General features: G+C 40.4%; 1 protein-coding gene across 5 annotated transcripts in view; it reads right to left on the reverse strand.

Annotated features, from left to right (window-relative positions):
* The window catches only part of aff4 (AF4/FMR2 family, member 4), a 41,924-nt gene extending 30,040 nt beyond the window's left edge, over positions 1–11,884 (reverse strand). For 4 of the 5 annotated variants that reach the window (XM_021323413.2, XM_012876215.3, XM_012876216.3 and 1 more), the window contains exon 1: positions 931–1,158. In XM_021323413.2, the coding sequence (XP_021179088.2) occupies positions 931–947 (17 nt within the window). In that variant the 5' untranslated portion in view covers positions 948–1,158. Of the gene's footprint in view, positions 1–930; positions 1,159–11,587 lie in introns of those variants that run through there. The other variant, XM_021323412.2, reaches the window with a different exon arrangement.
* Between the last annotated feature and the right edge of the window lie 582 nt (positions 11,885–12,466).

The following is a 12,466-nucleotide window of genomic DNA, read 5'->3' on the forward strand; positions in this document are numbered from 1 at the left end:
CAAGGGAGTATGTTAAAGTGAGTAACATACAGGTGTCCCCAACGCTCTGAAACCTACCACAGGTATGCAGAAGGTGTGTTTCCTGTCTTACTCATAACTTCTCAGAATAAGCAATAGCACCTACACTTACTTGCCAACACTTAATTCATATTAATCGAATGGTGGAAACTGTTCAGGTAAGTTAGGTCGATCTGAACAAAAAAAAATGTCCTCATAACTCTCTGAAACGTATGAATTACGACTTTAAATACGTCATTTAGACACAATTTATCTCTATTCTTTAAAGTAGCCCCCAAATAACATGTTAATAATGTCAGGTTTGTTTTGCAAACAACAATACGAAGCAGATGATAATTCTTATGTCACATATTCGTTTAAAAGTTACAGTCAGGTCAAGCTTTGACTTGCATATTTGGCCAAGCCCACATCTGAGGCCCAAGTCCTTTTAGCTAGGATCTAAAAAGTAAATAGTAAGGTAGAGTTTACAGAGTGTTACAAAGTTAAATAAAACTCTCGCTGTGCTTTGTAAGACTCAGCTAGCTTTAAATACTAATATTATGTGTGTGTAACCGAAGGGAAATCAATAGTCTGCCAAACTTAAAAGGTCAAAGTCTCCAGAGTTGAGAACTCCGGTCATGTTGTAGCTAAATTAATCAGCTCGTCTGTCTCCCTGCAACTCGCAACTTTACAGCCAGGCCTTGTCTTAAAAGTCAAGAAAAAAAAAAAAAAAAAAAGGGAGAGACGTGATGGTTATCTGATCACCATCAATTCAGGACAGGGCCTATGCCACACAGCCATTATGCAAGCTCATACAAACAGAGGAAACTCTTGGTGATAAAACACTGGAGTATTTTATTCTTGACAGATACAAAGATTTAAAAAGAAAAAAGAAAAAGGAGTAACCAAACCAAGTACTTGTGCTTTTCTTACCCTGACTGGGAGGCCATGGCCTCAACCACTGAAACATTGGAAGAAAGGTTCAAAAGATCTCCTAGGGATTCAGAAGTACTCTCCTCATAACTAGTTAACCTAGACCTGAGTGTCAGCCTCCTCCTCCTGCGAAGCCCCCCTTTTTCAGGAAATGCTATCTTTTAGCGTCCAGCTGTAAGACTGCAACTCCACTTCTTTTACTCGACTCGAAGGTACAGTGCATTTCCTTGGAGTGGAGACAAATCTGACTCAGAGAGGGGAGGGGACTGCCTGCTCTCGGTAGATACCATGTCGGCCAACGGCGGGGGTGGTCACATGCAAGGTAAAGTCTAGAGGCTGGGGCTGCTTTTGTGTCTGTGTTGTTGTTCTGTGGTTAAAGCATGAATGGAGACCCGGTGAGCTGAATAGAGCTATTTTTTTTTTTTTTGGGGGGGGGGGGGGGTGCAAATGTATGTGGAAGGTTGTGTGGAATAATCAGAATCAGCTTTATTGGCCAAGTTTGTGCACAGAAACTAGGAACTGGCTCCTAAAGTATACACGTTTTACATTTTATATATATATATATATATATATATATATATATATATATATATATATATATATATATATATATATATATATATATATATATATATATAAAGAAAAACATTTGGAGGTAAATAAAATAGCCTTCTTTAAGATATAAATAGTAAAAACTGACATGAGAAAATGTGTATGAGACACAGATTCTGATAATTAGACATTATGCAATATCACACAGGAGTGCTGCATGAACAGTTTAATGTTTAATATCTGTTTTTATATCCGTTTTGAACTGAATGTTATAAAGACAAGAAGAAGAGGAACGGTGAAAAAAAATAAATGTTGCAAAGAAGGACATTTAAAATATCACAGAAGATGTATAAGAATAAACCTAAGCATGTCGACACACACACATACATACATACATAAATAATAACAGCATGAGGATACGTTGAACTAGTTTAAACAACAAAAGGAAACATAAAAAAAAGCAACAAAAAAAAAAAAAGGGGGTAATCCATGAGAGACAAACAGATCTCACCTCTCTCAGAGAGTGGCACTGTCCGCCTCCTCCCATAAAAGGAGATGTTATTTTACACCACAGGCCCTCCGTCTGCGTGATGTCACTGCCCTTCGGCCAATCAGACCGGGGCTTTCGGTCAACAAAGTCCCTCCCTCCTCCCCACTATGCCCCGAGCACAAGGCAAGGCAGCCATGAAGCCTGTTAAAGAGACAGCGCACGGGTTTTTCTTCCTGCTGCTGCTGCTCACTAACAAACATGACACATTTTCATCAGCTATCCACGCTGATGAAACATGCGGGCAAACGTGGCATCACCACATGTTGCAACACTTTCCATCGAGCTCATAGTCTGTAAATATATAAACCTACTTAATCTTGGGTTATCTATTTACAAGGTGATTTTAAGAAAATTTGTCCCCAAATGAAAAGCAGTAAAGTAAACCTTTGGGAAAGGATGCTTAGCAAGTGGGTCATATTTTAAGGGCTATTTTCTAAGGACTCTAGAACAAAAAGAGAAAAAAAAATGCTTTGTGATCTTTAAAAGAGATACCACTTACAAACCCAGCAGAAAATGAACACAGCACAAAGACATCCCATTTACTGGGACTTGGGAAGACTCGTTCAAGTTCCTAATCTATTTAAAATGGGAACAATAAAGTGGCGGCTCTCTAAAGATGTGTTTAGAATAAAACCTGAACCTGACATTAAATCTAGTTAATTTTTCCTAACCAGTATACAACGATGACATATCTCGTCCGCACCAACCGTTTACGCCTCGGGTAAGAATGTGCTTTTTTAGAAAAATGTCAACATGTTTACTCTAATGTCACAATGAGGTTTTTTTTTTGTTTCATTTAAAACGAAGACTCCAGTTTTTAATTACAACTCATGAGATACAAATACTAGCGTTCAGATACTGGGTTTTAGTCGTTGCTGTGGAGCTCATACACATTTTTTTACGTGCTTTAAAGCCCAGGCTCCTTTTGCTACCCAGAAGTCAACAATATGGATTTTTCGTTGCCTGATACGGACATTTAAAAATCAGAGATATCAATAACCGATACTCCCGGCTGATCATTTTTATTGGATTTAAAGAAGTAGATTTTCATACTTCTCTGCCACTTCAGACGGTGAAGACATTTCAGGTGACTAAACCTATGCATGCTCTTTACAGACCTATCCAGATCTATTCATCTTTGGAGTCAGCTGGGTATCTGCCAGTACTGCTTTAAATATTAGCCGAGGCAAATATCAATCAATTCAATCTTGAAATATCTACCTAATTTATCGGCCAGCTGATATATTGGCTGGGTATGACCAGTTTCAACATCTAAAATCAGAACTGGACTATTACATGTAGAGAGGATGGGGTCTTGAGACATAAAGGAAAAGCCCCATTTTGAACCAATAACCGGATGAACAAACACGACTGCTGAGACATCAGGTTATCCTCTCTGTTGATATCTGGACATCATCATTTCTGCCAACACTTTGGCACGTCCCATCAGTTATTAGAGTTGCCTAATAAGACCGGAAGAAAATGGATGAGTCATGACAGGCCAGGAAACGGACGATTCTCAAACGTTGCTGCGACCCAACTTAATGCAGACCAGGTCTTCTTTGAAACACACAAACCCCTCAGGGGAAGTCCATCCAGACTTCTACTAGTCATTGAAAAGTGTTACCACTAAGCTTTCCTTCGTCTTCCCTGCAAAATATAAATCCCTGAAAACTAGGAAGATTGTATCACCACATTCTAAAGATCATTTGCTCAAGCTGTACAGTACTGCCAATTCTACTTTTGAAATGAGATCCATTCCACCGCTGGTATGTTGTACAGAATCGCCGTGGACACAGAAATTGCCAACTTTGGAAAGACTTTGGCGTAACGCCGTAATTCCACATCCGCCGCTCCTGTATGTGTCCGAACCGTTCCAGACCGCCTCCGCGAAGGCCGTGAAAAAGCGACGCATGCCACTACATTTGCGGTTACTCCGTCTAGCTCCGCTCCAAAGCTCCTTGGAGTCCGAGGAGAGCATGTGCGATAATCGTCATTAGAAGCAGAAAGCAAATCTACTTGGAGAGGATTACCTCGTTTCAAATGAAATGACAAATCTGCCTCCACATTTGGTGCAAAAAGGGTGCTTTGCATCCGATATTTAAATAAAACTAGTTAACTTTATTGTGAATATTTAAATATATATATAAAAATGTAATTTGTGGGCAATGGCTTCTAGTTACACTATTGAAATTTGACAAACCGCAGGTTGTTGTTGTTCCTTATTATTGTTTGGTATGACTGAAACTGTGGAGCCTGACCTGGCCAGAGCCCGACGGATCGGAAAGGAACAGAAAATTGGTGTCGTTCCGTAACCTGGCGGTGAACGGCGTAGAACAGGTCCGTTGGCTGTGACGGGCAATCACGGAGAACGTGGAACCGTTCTCGTTAACTAACACGACAACGCAGTTGCTCCATCGGTTGGATGTGAACGGGGCAAGAATAGAATAGAATTCAACTCTATTGCCATTGCACTGTCACAAGTACAAAGCAACGAAATGTGTTCTCTGCTTTTAACCCATCACCCTAGGGGAGCAGTGGGCTGCCATGTGCGGCGCCCGGGGAGCAATCTGGGGTTGAGGGTCTTGCTCAGGGACCGGGGATCGAACCAGGTACTTGCATCCTTCTCTGAGTGCAAGCGCGCTGCTCTAACCACTCAGCCACGACCCCCCACGATAAATGGGGGAGGTGGAACCTGTGGTTAACACCTGCAAACTGTGAGTATTTACTAAAAGCATTATAACAAGTTTTAAAGGTCGAATTGTACCATTATTAAAAAGGTTCTAAAGTGAAAATTTTTCATCTCATGTTTTTACAGGTGGTTTATAAAGTATAAAGTACTAGCTCATATCCTGTTGAATGCACCTCATTCAAAAGAGTTAAAAGGTACCAGCCAGTAAGGGGTACCGATGGGGAGGGGGAGTGCTGGCCACGCAGCCCCCCACCCCCGGTGCTTTTGAAGAGAACCTGCTGACAGCAGGAATTCCAGCGGGAGCAGCCACTGAGCTGGACCTTTCCTCTGTGAGCAGCTGTTTAGGGAGGAATCCTGAGGACTGCTGCAACAACCAAACAATGCTTCTTAAAATCTCTGCATTTATAAATGAATAAATAAAATAAAATAAAAATCCACATGGAATATTTAAAACTACTAAAATTCAGCAAAATGATGGGGGAAAAAAAAATCAGATTTTGTTTAATAGAAGGTTTCATTTACCTTGTTTGGCCTTCAGTTTCATAACACAGCCATTCCATTTATCTTGCCTTTGAGAATACATCTTGATAAGAAAACATATTTATCATTATCTGCAGACTTTCTAAGCAACTGTCAGGATTCCTACAGTATTTTTGTCAATATTAATTACTTTTCCATATTCTCTTAACTTTTAAATCAGTGCAAACAAATCATTTGCCTATTTACACTTGTAAAATGTAGTTTCTTTCTCCTAAAATTATGAATCTTTCAAGTATCTGAAGCGGTTTAAAGACTTTATTTTGAAGGAGCAATAAGTAATACTGACACCTAGTGTTGCAAATCGGAACTACACGTTCACAACGCCTTGACAGAGAACAGCCATCTCAACGGCGTGAACCACTGGTGTTGTATTTAGTTTTATTACTGGTCCGCTTCTCTTACTGCCTTCCGTGTTTGCAGGCTGATGCTGTTTTGCAAAGATAAAATATCAAACGCTGCACTCTGTTTTGGGAACTCTGGGAACTCTCGTACGATTGGCTGACGAACCAGGAAGTAAAAACGGTCTGCACTCTGAACCAAAGTAGTTCTGGACCGTACCTCCAGGTTTGACAGGACAAAACCGTGACAGAGACATTGTTGATGGAGAGGACAGATCGTTTATAGGGACTGTTGCCTCAATCCTGGGGGACAAGCAAGAATGATTTTGGTTAATTTTGCGGTAAATATCGCACTTATGGCTCCTTTAAGTTCACAAATGATTTGTCTAAGGTGACTTTAGAGCTTCTTTTGTTTAATGCGGTAAGAGGATTATCCCAAAATATTATAAGAAAAGTGAAAAAGACTGAAAAAAGAAAGACTGGCCGCTTCCAGTCGCCCTTCCCCCATCTTTTAGTCAGACACTGAATTGATCATAGGGGAAAGAAAGCAGGCTTTAATATCATCCTGGATTATTTTTGCTTTTTGTCCATCGGTATCAGCCAAACACTGTTCTAGATCTGAGCTCTGACACACAGAACACACTGTTCTTGGGTAACTTTTTGTGCCACGCCGCTACTGGAACATGACACACATCTTCCTGTTACCTTGCTGAAAGAATGCGTCATTCAGGCCTGTATGCTTTTCAGAAAGGTTTTGCTTTTTTTGGGTTCTTTATCCTCCTTTTTTACCCTCAAAGCCAGATTAAAAAAAAAAAATTAAACAAAGAAAAACTTTGCGGGCCTACAAAATGTGAATTCAGAGCTCCACATTTCTCTCGAACATGTGTAAAAACAGAAGTTTTATATATATATTAATGCATCTTCTAATCGGGGGATACAAACTGGTGCCGCTGGCAGCGCTGCTACCTTGCAGCAAGAAGGTCCTCGGTTCAAATCTTGCTGCACGAGGGTCTGTGTAGCCTGAGATGGACTGCTGGTGACTACTTGCCCAGTGACAGGAGGACACCCACCCCTCCCAAAAACAAAAACTATTTATTAACCAGCTGGAAACCAGAAAAAGAATACTTTCAGTTTGATCTGCCCTAACTTGGTTCGTCTGATTGGATAGTCTCAAAAACCTCCTCTTCTCTCCTGCGGTCTCTTACAGACTGAAGTCTTCTTCAGAGAAAAAACAGAAAATCTCTAGGAGAGACTGGTGATAACGGCAACGGTTTTTTTTTTTTAACTAGGACAGACTGAAAAGTCCAAGTTTGCCATTTTCGGTATTAGTGAGGCAGTTAAAACTAAAGACAAGAATTGAGCAGTTATTTAAAAACAGTATTTTCTTAATTTACACTACAATAGAGAAAGAATTACAGCGAATAAAAAGGAGCTTTTAAGTTTGATCCATTTTAGCTTTCAATCCATCTGTGACGTGCAGGGTTAGAAAATATTAGCTGCCTTTTCAAAATCTCAGAGTTAAATACACATATATATTGCCAGGGATTACACTCAAGGACAAGTGTTAATAGTAATGTTACCTGCACTTCTCACTAAGATGCTAAAAAACATTTTTAAAATGTAAACTGTAAAGATTGAAGTTATTTTGAATGATCTTAGTAAAACCTGGTTTTCTCTCACCATTATAAATTACAGTGATCTACTCTCACCATTATAAATATATAATGACTTTTCATGGCAGGAAGGCTAGAAATGCATTTGGAATGCCGTTCTTATATTTTATTATGAATTATATTATTAATTTCCCAACATCTTTCTCAGCAGGTTAAAGCATTACAAAGACCAGGGGTTCTTCACGCAGACATCGCTGCTACAGCTGCAGCTTTCTATTAAATACAGGCTTCATAGAGCTTACAGGACTGGTGCTAAATTATGTGCAAATTGTACTGAACAAACAGATGCAACTAATTAAACTAATTAAGAAAACATTCTCCGCCGTGAGGACTGTCAACACTGGTCTTGTTTGCGGAACGGGGAGAAGCCCGAGGAGCGTTGCGTGGAGCTGATAGCAGCTAGCGCGTTAGCTTATTTGTACTGGGAGGTTTTCTCTTTACTGACAGTTTATGTCGCTCTCAAACATCGAGGCATTTCAAGTAAAGCGGCGGGGGGGAAACCCCTGACTGCTCATCAATGCATTCTGTCCTAGTTAAACTTATTTACCACAGGATAGCCGATCTCTCCTAGAGATATTATGTTTTCCTCTATAACAATAACAGGTAGTGTTTCGTCCCTAATCAGCAGCCATAAAGAGGACGATGCGATAAAAATCAAACGGCGAAATTTAAACGCGTACAATTTTCCAAAAATAGCAACACAAAAGCACAGCACTAGTGTTTATGCATTTGAGACAGCCGACTCTATCTAGAACGCCCTACTCTGGGACTTCTCCGGTTTGTTGCACCGATCCGTGTTTTTTTTTGTTTGTTTTATTTTGTATCTTCTGCAACGCACTTAACCTGCTTCCGAAGGACAATGAATTCCATTAGTGTTTATGAGACATCTGACTCCCGCTGCACGACACAAAGGCGGTTATTGTAAGATTTCTGAAAGCGAGAACAAAGCACTCCACGGTCCACGCCGGTGCCAGATCACAGAAACCAGAACAACCTTAATGAGTTTCACCTTCGCGGAACTGCGTAGCCACACGGGGGCTCGGCTCTGGTCGTGGAGAACGAGAGCAGGAGAACAGATGCATAAGGTCAGGACACAGTGAGCTGCATATTTTTTCTGCTGTGTGAGCAACAGCACTGAGAGACCGGGGGGGGAGAAAAGAGAAGAAGAAAAAAAAAATACATCTACTGATGCCTGATAAGATTTGGACTAATTGAGTTGGCAGATGCTGGAAGAGCAACTCAAGCAACTTCCTCCTGTCGAGCTAAAGAAATATTATTCGATTTTAGACTTAAATACATAAGCTTGTTGACATTTAATCGAATGCTGATGCTTCAAAAGTACTAGCTGTCTTTACATTATAAAAACGACATGAGTGTAAACCTCTACGTTAAACCCGGCGTTTTAACTAAGGCAAGAAGGAGAGCCATCTAGTCTTGTTTTAGACATCCAAGCCAGACTCGGCACGTCTCGCTTCCCCAAACGTTCGGCCACGGAGACGACACCGTCCTGTCCGCTGGACGCTTCAAAGCCAAGGAAAACATGCCCTCTCTCCGCTCTGTCCGGACTGGACGAGAGCAAATCCCTCAAACATCTTCACAGAGCATGTGCCCTTTGCCGTGGCAACGGGGGAAACAGCGCGCCTGAAGCCTGCGGGCCAAATTTAAAGAGGAAGCGGATTCACAGCGAGCGCCGTTACACAACACTAATGTGCTGTTTGCTCTAGCTCCGCGTTTTGTTGGCGTCATTCAAATCGTCTGGCCAAGTTGACATCTGGCATTAATCTTACTTTGCTTTAGCATCATTTGTCTTCGCCGGCTAGTGAGGGAACGCTAGCTCATATAAACTATTACACCCAGGCGTAACAGAGCATCTTGACTCAGAACTAATCTGTATGAAACAATTAGCTTGATTTTTAATAAACAACTTTTGCAATCCAACTGCAACGTCTATTTGAAATATTTCTGACGGATTTGACAGTTTTGTTTACCCAGTTTTGTTTTTGTTTAACGCAGCTTGACTAACCACAGGAAGAACTAAAATGGATTTTTCTATGAGTATGTGACGCAGCGAACCTTGAAGGTTTAGTAAGAATATTACGCCTTAAGCTGCTTGGAATGCTGAACGATTGTATTAAAGCGTATTAAAATTGCATTGACCAGACAGGTGGGTTGCCTTCTGAGCCAAAAGTCATTAGGCCGCTAAAAGTTAAAAAGAACCATAGCTCCTTTTTGCATTCGCAGAAGTATTCAATATGTCTGAACACTGACAGCCAGGATGACATCCACCAAAACAAACTGGGTTTATCTTCATTGGAATATAAATGGATACCATTTAGAGATGCACCAATCAGCCATTTCCCGGCCGATATGCATTCACCTTCTTTCCAAAGTACTGACCTGCTGAATCGGAGCGCTTTAATGCATAAAAGAGCAAAGATAAACTCAATATTCCTTGATGGAGGGGTAGTAGTTTTAAGATGTTTCAGTCCTTCTTCACCTGCAGAATACTGATCAGAAGAGATGAAAGAAAAAATAGCCAATATCTGGTTGATTATTATTCTTTTTTTTCTCCCCATGGGTCATGTAATAGGGCACTAGACCAATTAAGTACTGGACTGTTGTCTCAAAGTAGCGGGGAAAAGTCAACATCGGAATATCCCGCTCTGGGGTAACACATTTAGAAGTCATCAAACAAACAGCTTAGATTTAAGTGCCATTTCCTGCTTGATTACAGCTGTGAAGGTTCAAATCTAACAGCGTTGCTAGTCTCTGACATTAAAACGACCCAGAAATAAGATCTCAACCAAGACCAACAGGTTTGGCGCTGTCCTCGTTGACATCCTCCAATAAACTGTAATGTATTCAATTAGGTTTCCATTTGTTTCAAACATGATCAAACACATTCCCATTATTACATTTTATATTTAAATGTCATTTCAAAACCCGAGTCACAAAGCACTCTACAACAAAGCAAGTCAAGTTAATATCCAATCATATGGAAATATACAGTTGAATATAAATTAAACTAATTTATGCTGCTATAACCCAAACATGTCGACAGACATTAAAACAGTCTAATTCAATTGTGATTATATTACAACGCACTCAAACGCCGCTGATTGCATCATCCCGATCGTGGAGACGCTTTCTCGGCAGATACAGTTTTCCAGTGATCTTTAAGGGCCTGATCTACCGATCCTGATTTTGACAAAACCCAACTCTTACCATACCCGAGAGAAAAAAATGTGGTGCGGGTTTATAGTTAAACCTTTGAATCCAACAACACAGCATTGTTCCCAATTTATGCACGAAAGCGTCTGGCCCATGACTTTCATCTGATTTACAAATAACTCTGATTTCAATCTCTGGCCGACTGATCGGGGCATCTCTAACCAAACGAAACTAGTTGGTTATCTGGGGAAACTCGGGTGACTGCATCAAGTCACTGACTTATGTATTCAACTGGCAAAAGGGAACTTCTGACCTATAAAGCATTTTCTGGCCCTCCCCCCTAGTATGCTACTTAAAATGGCTTCCTAGAAACTGAAGACAGCTTCTTTTACAAAAACAAAATTTACTTTTGCCTGTGTATGGAGACTGGTTCACAACACATAGATTGATCTGATGATAATACAAAAAAAAAGACTCTTTATTATTCATCTTTTGTTTCATACATGTTGGATTAGTCATTACAGTCATGTGCAAAGTAAAGAACTTGGACATTCATCTCACCCACTTTGGGCTTTTCCAAGGTATTACGACTCTTTTATAATCTTGTAGTAGATTCTGATCACTATGTCTTGACGGAAATCATAACTATTATTGATTTGCCTCATTAAAAAGTACACAACTTTACTTAAATGTGTGCTTTTATTTTACTAGGCAATTTCTAGATTTCGCTTATGACATAAAACACAAATATGCGGCCCATTAATTTACATTAGATACAAAACAAGATCGCTACCACCTTAATGTTTGTCTCCGCTTGCCACAAGCAAAGCCCGAAACACACAAAAAAAGTATTTTTTTACATTTTCGTTGAAAAATAAATTACGTTTCTGAAGACCAGAGGCTAAAAAGAAGCCCCCTTGATCAACCAAAGGTTTAAAAAGAAGCTAACCTGCGGGACTACCTGCGTCTTTAAGCGGAACGTTTGCTAGCTAGCGGCGTTTAGCTGCTAAGCTAGCGGCTAGCCTCCTAAAACGTTTTATTTTTCGCGGACACTAAAGTTAACACTCACCTCAAACGCAACCTAATCACAGAGCAAAGTTATTCGGGAAAATATTCATTTTCTGACACTGACAATCCTTACCTCTTGTCTTCTTTTTAGGCCCAAACCATTCTAGCTGTTGGAAAGCTCTTTTCTCTTTGTCTTTTTTCCACTTCCAGTTAGACGCAAAATGGACTCAGCTAAACAGCTAAAATACGGAAACCGAGCGGACGGCTCACATGTTTCCCTCAAATAACATCTGCGCGCCGAGTGGGAAACAAATTGGGGTATTTTTTTCTGTCCTTCATGCTGTTACCACTGAATAAAAGTGACTGGTAGCTAAGTTAAACAGCCAAGCAGGTACAGCGGACCGGAGTGGATGGCAGCAGCCAGCGCTGCTTTCACGGTCCGTCGGAAATATGTCAAACACATCCTCCGGCCCGTCCGCGGCCGATCGGAGAGGCGCTACTTGAAACGGCGTTAAAGCGCTTTAATACATTTAGTAAACTAGCTATCTGAAGTGCCAAACAAGAATGAACAAGAGCAAATTCAATCTTTAGCAGGTCTAAGATTTTTTTGTACTGTAGCGAAATAAAAAAATAAGGAAATCTGCCGAAAGCCTGTGGGGTATATTATTGCACCTGAAGAGAAGACGGCTAGAATAAATCAGAGGAAGGTACTTCCATATAAAAGCTTTAATGTACCCATCTGTGATTTGTTTCCGATTATTTACAATTAGCTATTACTGCATGATTCAACACTGCGGCACCTTTACCGTGCTTATAATGGGGGAAAATAGTTAAAAACTTGAGACTTTCGCTCAGGCCTAAGAATTTGTGCGACGGATGCATTAATTAAAAATGACCTTGCGTAATTGAGAGGATCAAATTGAGACGTTTTGTTTACACTGACCTATTGGGATAATTCCGCTTGTGCTTGAACGCAGCGTTTTAGTGACGTAAAGGTTGCCCATGTTTTGAC

Source organism: Fundulus heteroclitus, chromosome 11 (assembly GCF_011125445.2).
Source record: "Fundulus heteroclitus isolate FHET01 chromosome 11, MU-UCD_Fhet_4.1, whole genome shotgun sequence".
NCBI classification, from domain to species: Eukaryota; Metazoa; Chordata; class Actinopteri; order Cyprinodontiformes; family Fundulidae; genus Fundulus; species Fundulus heteroclitus.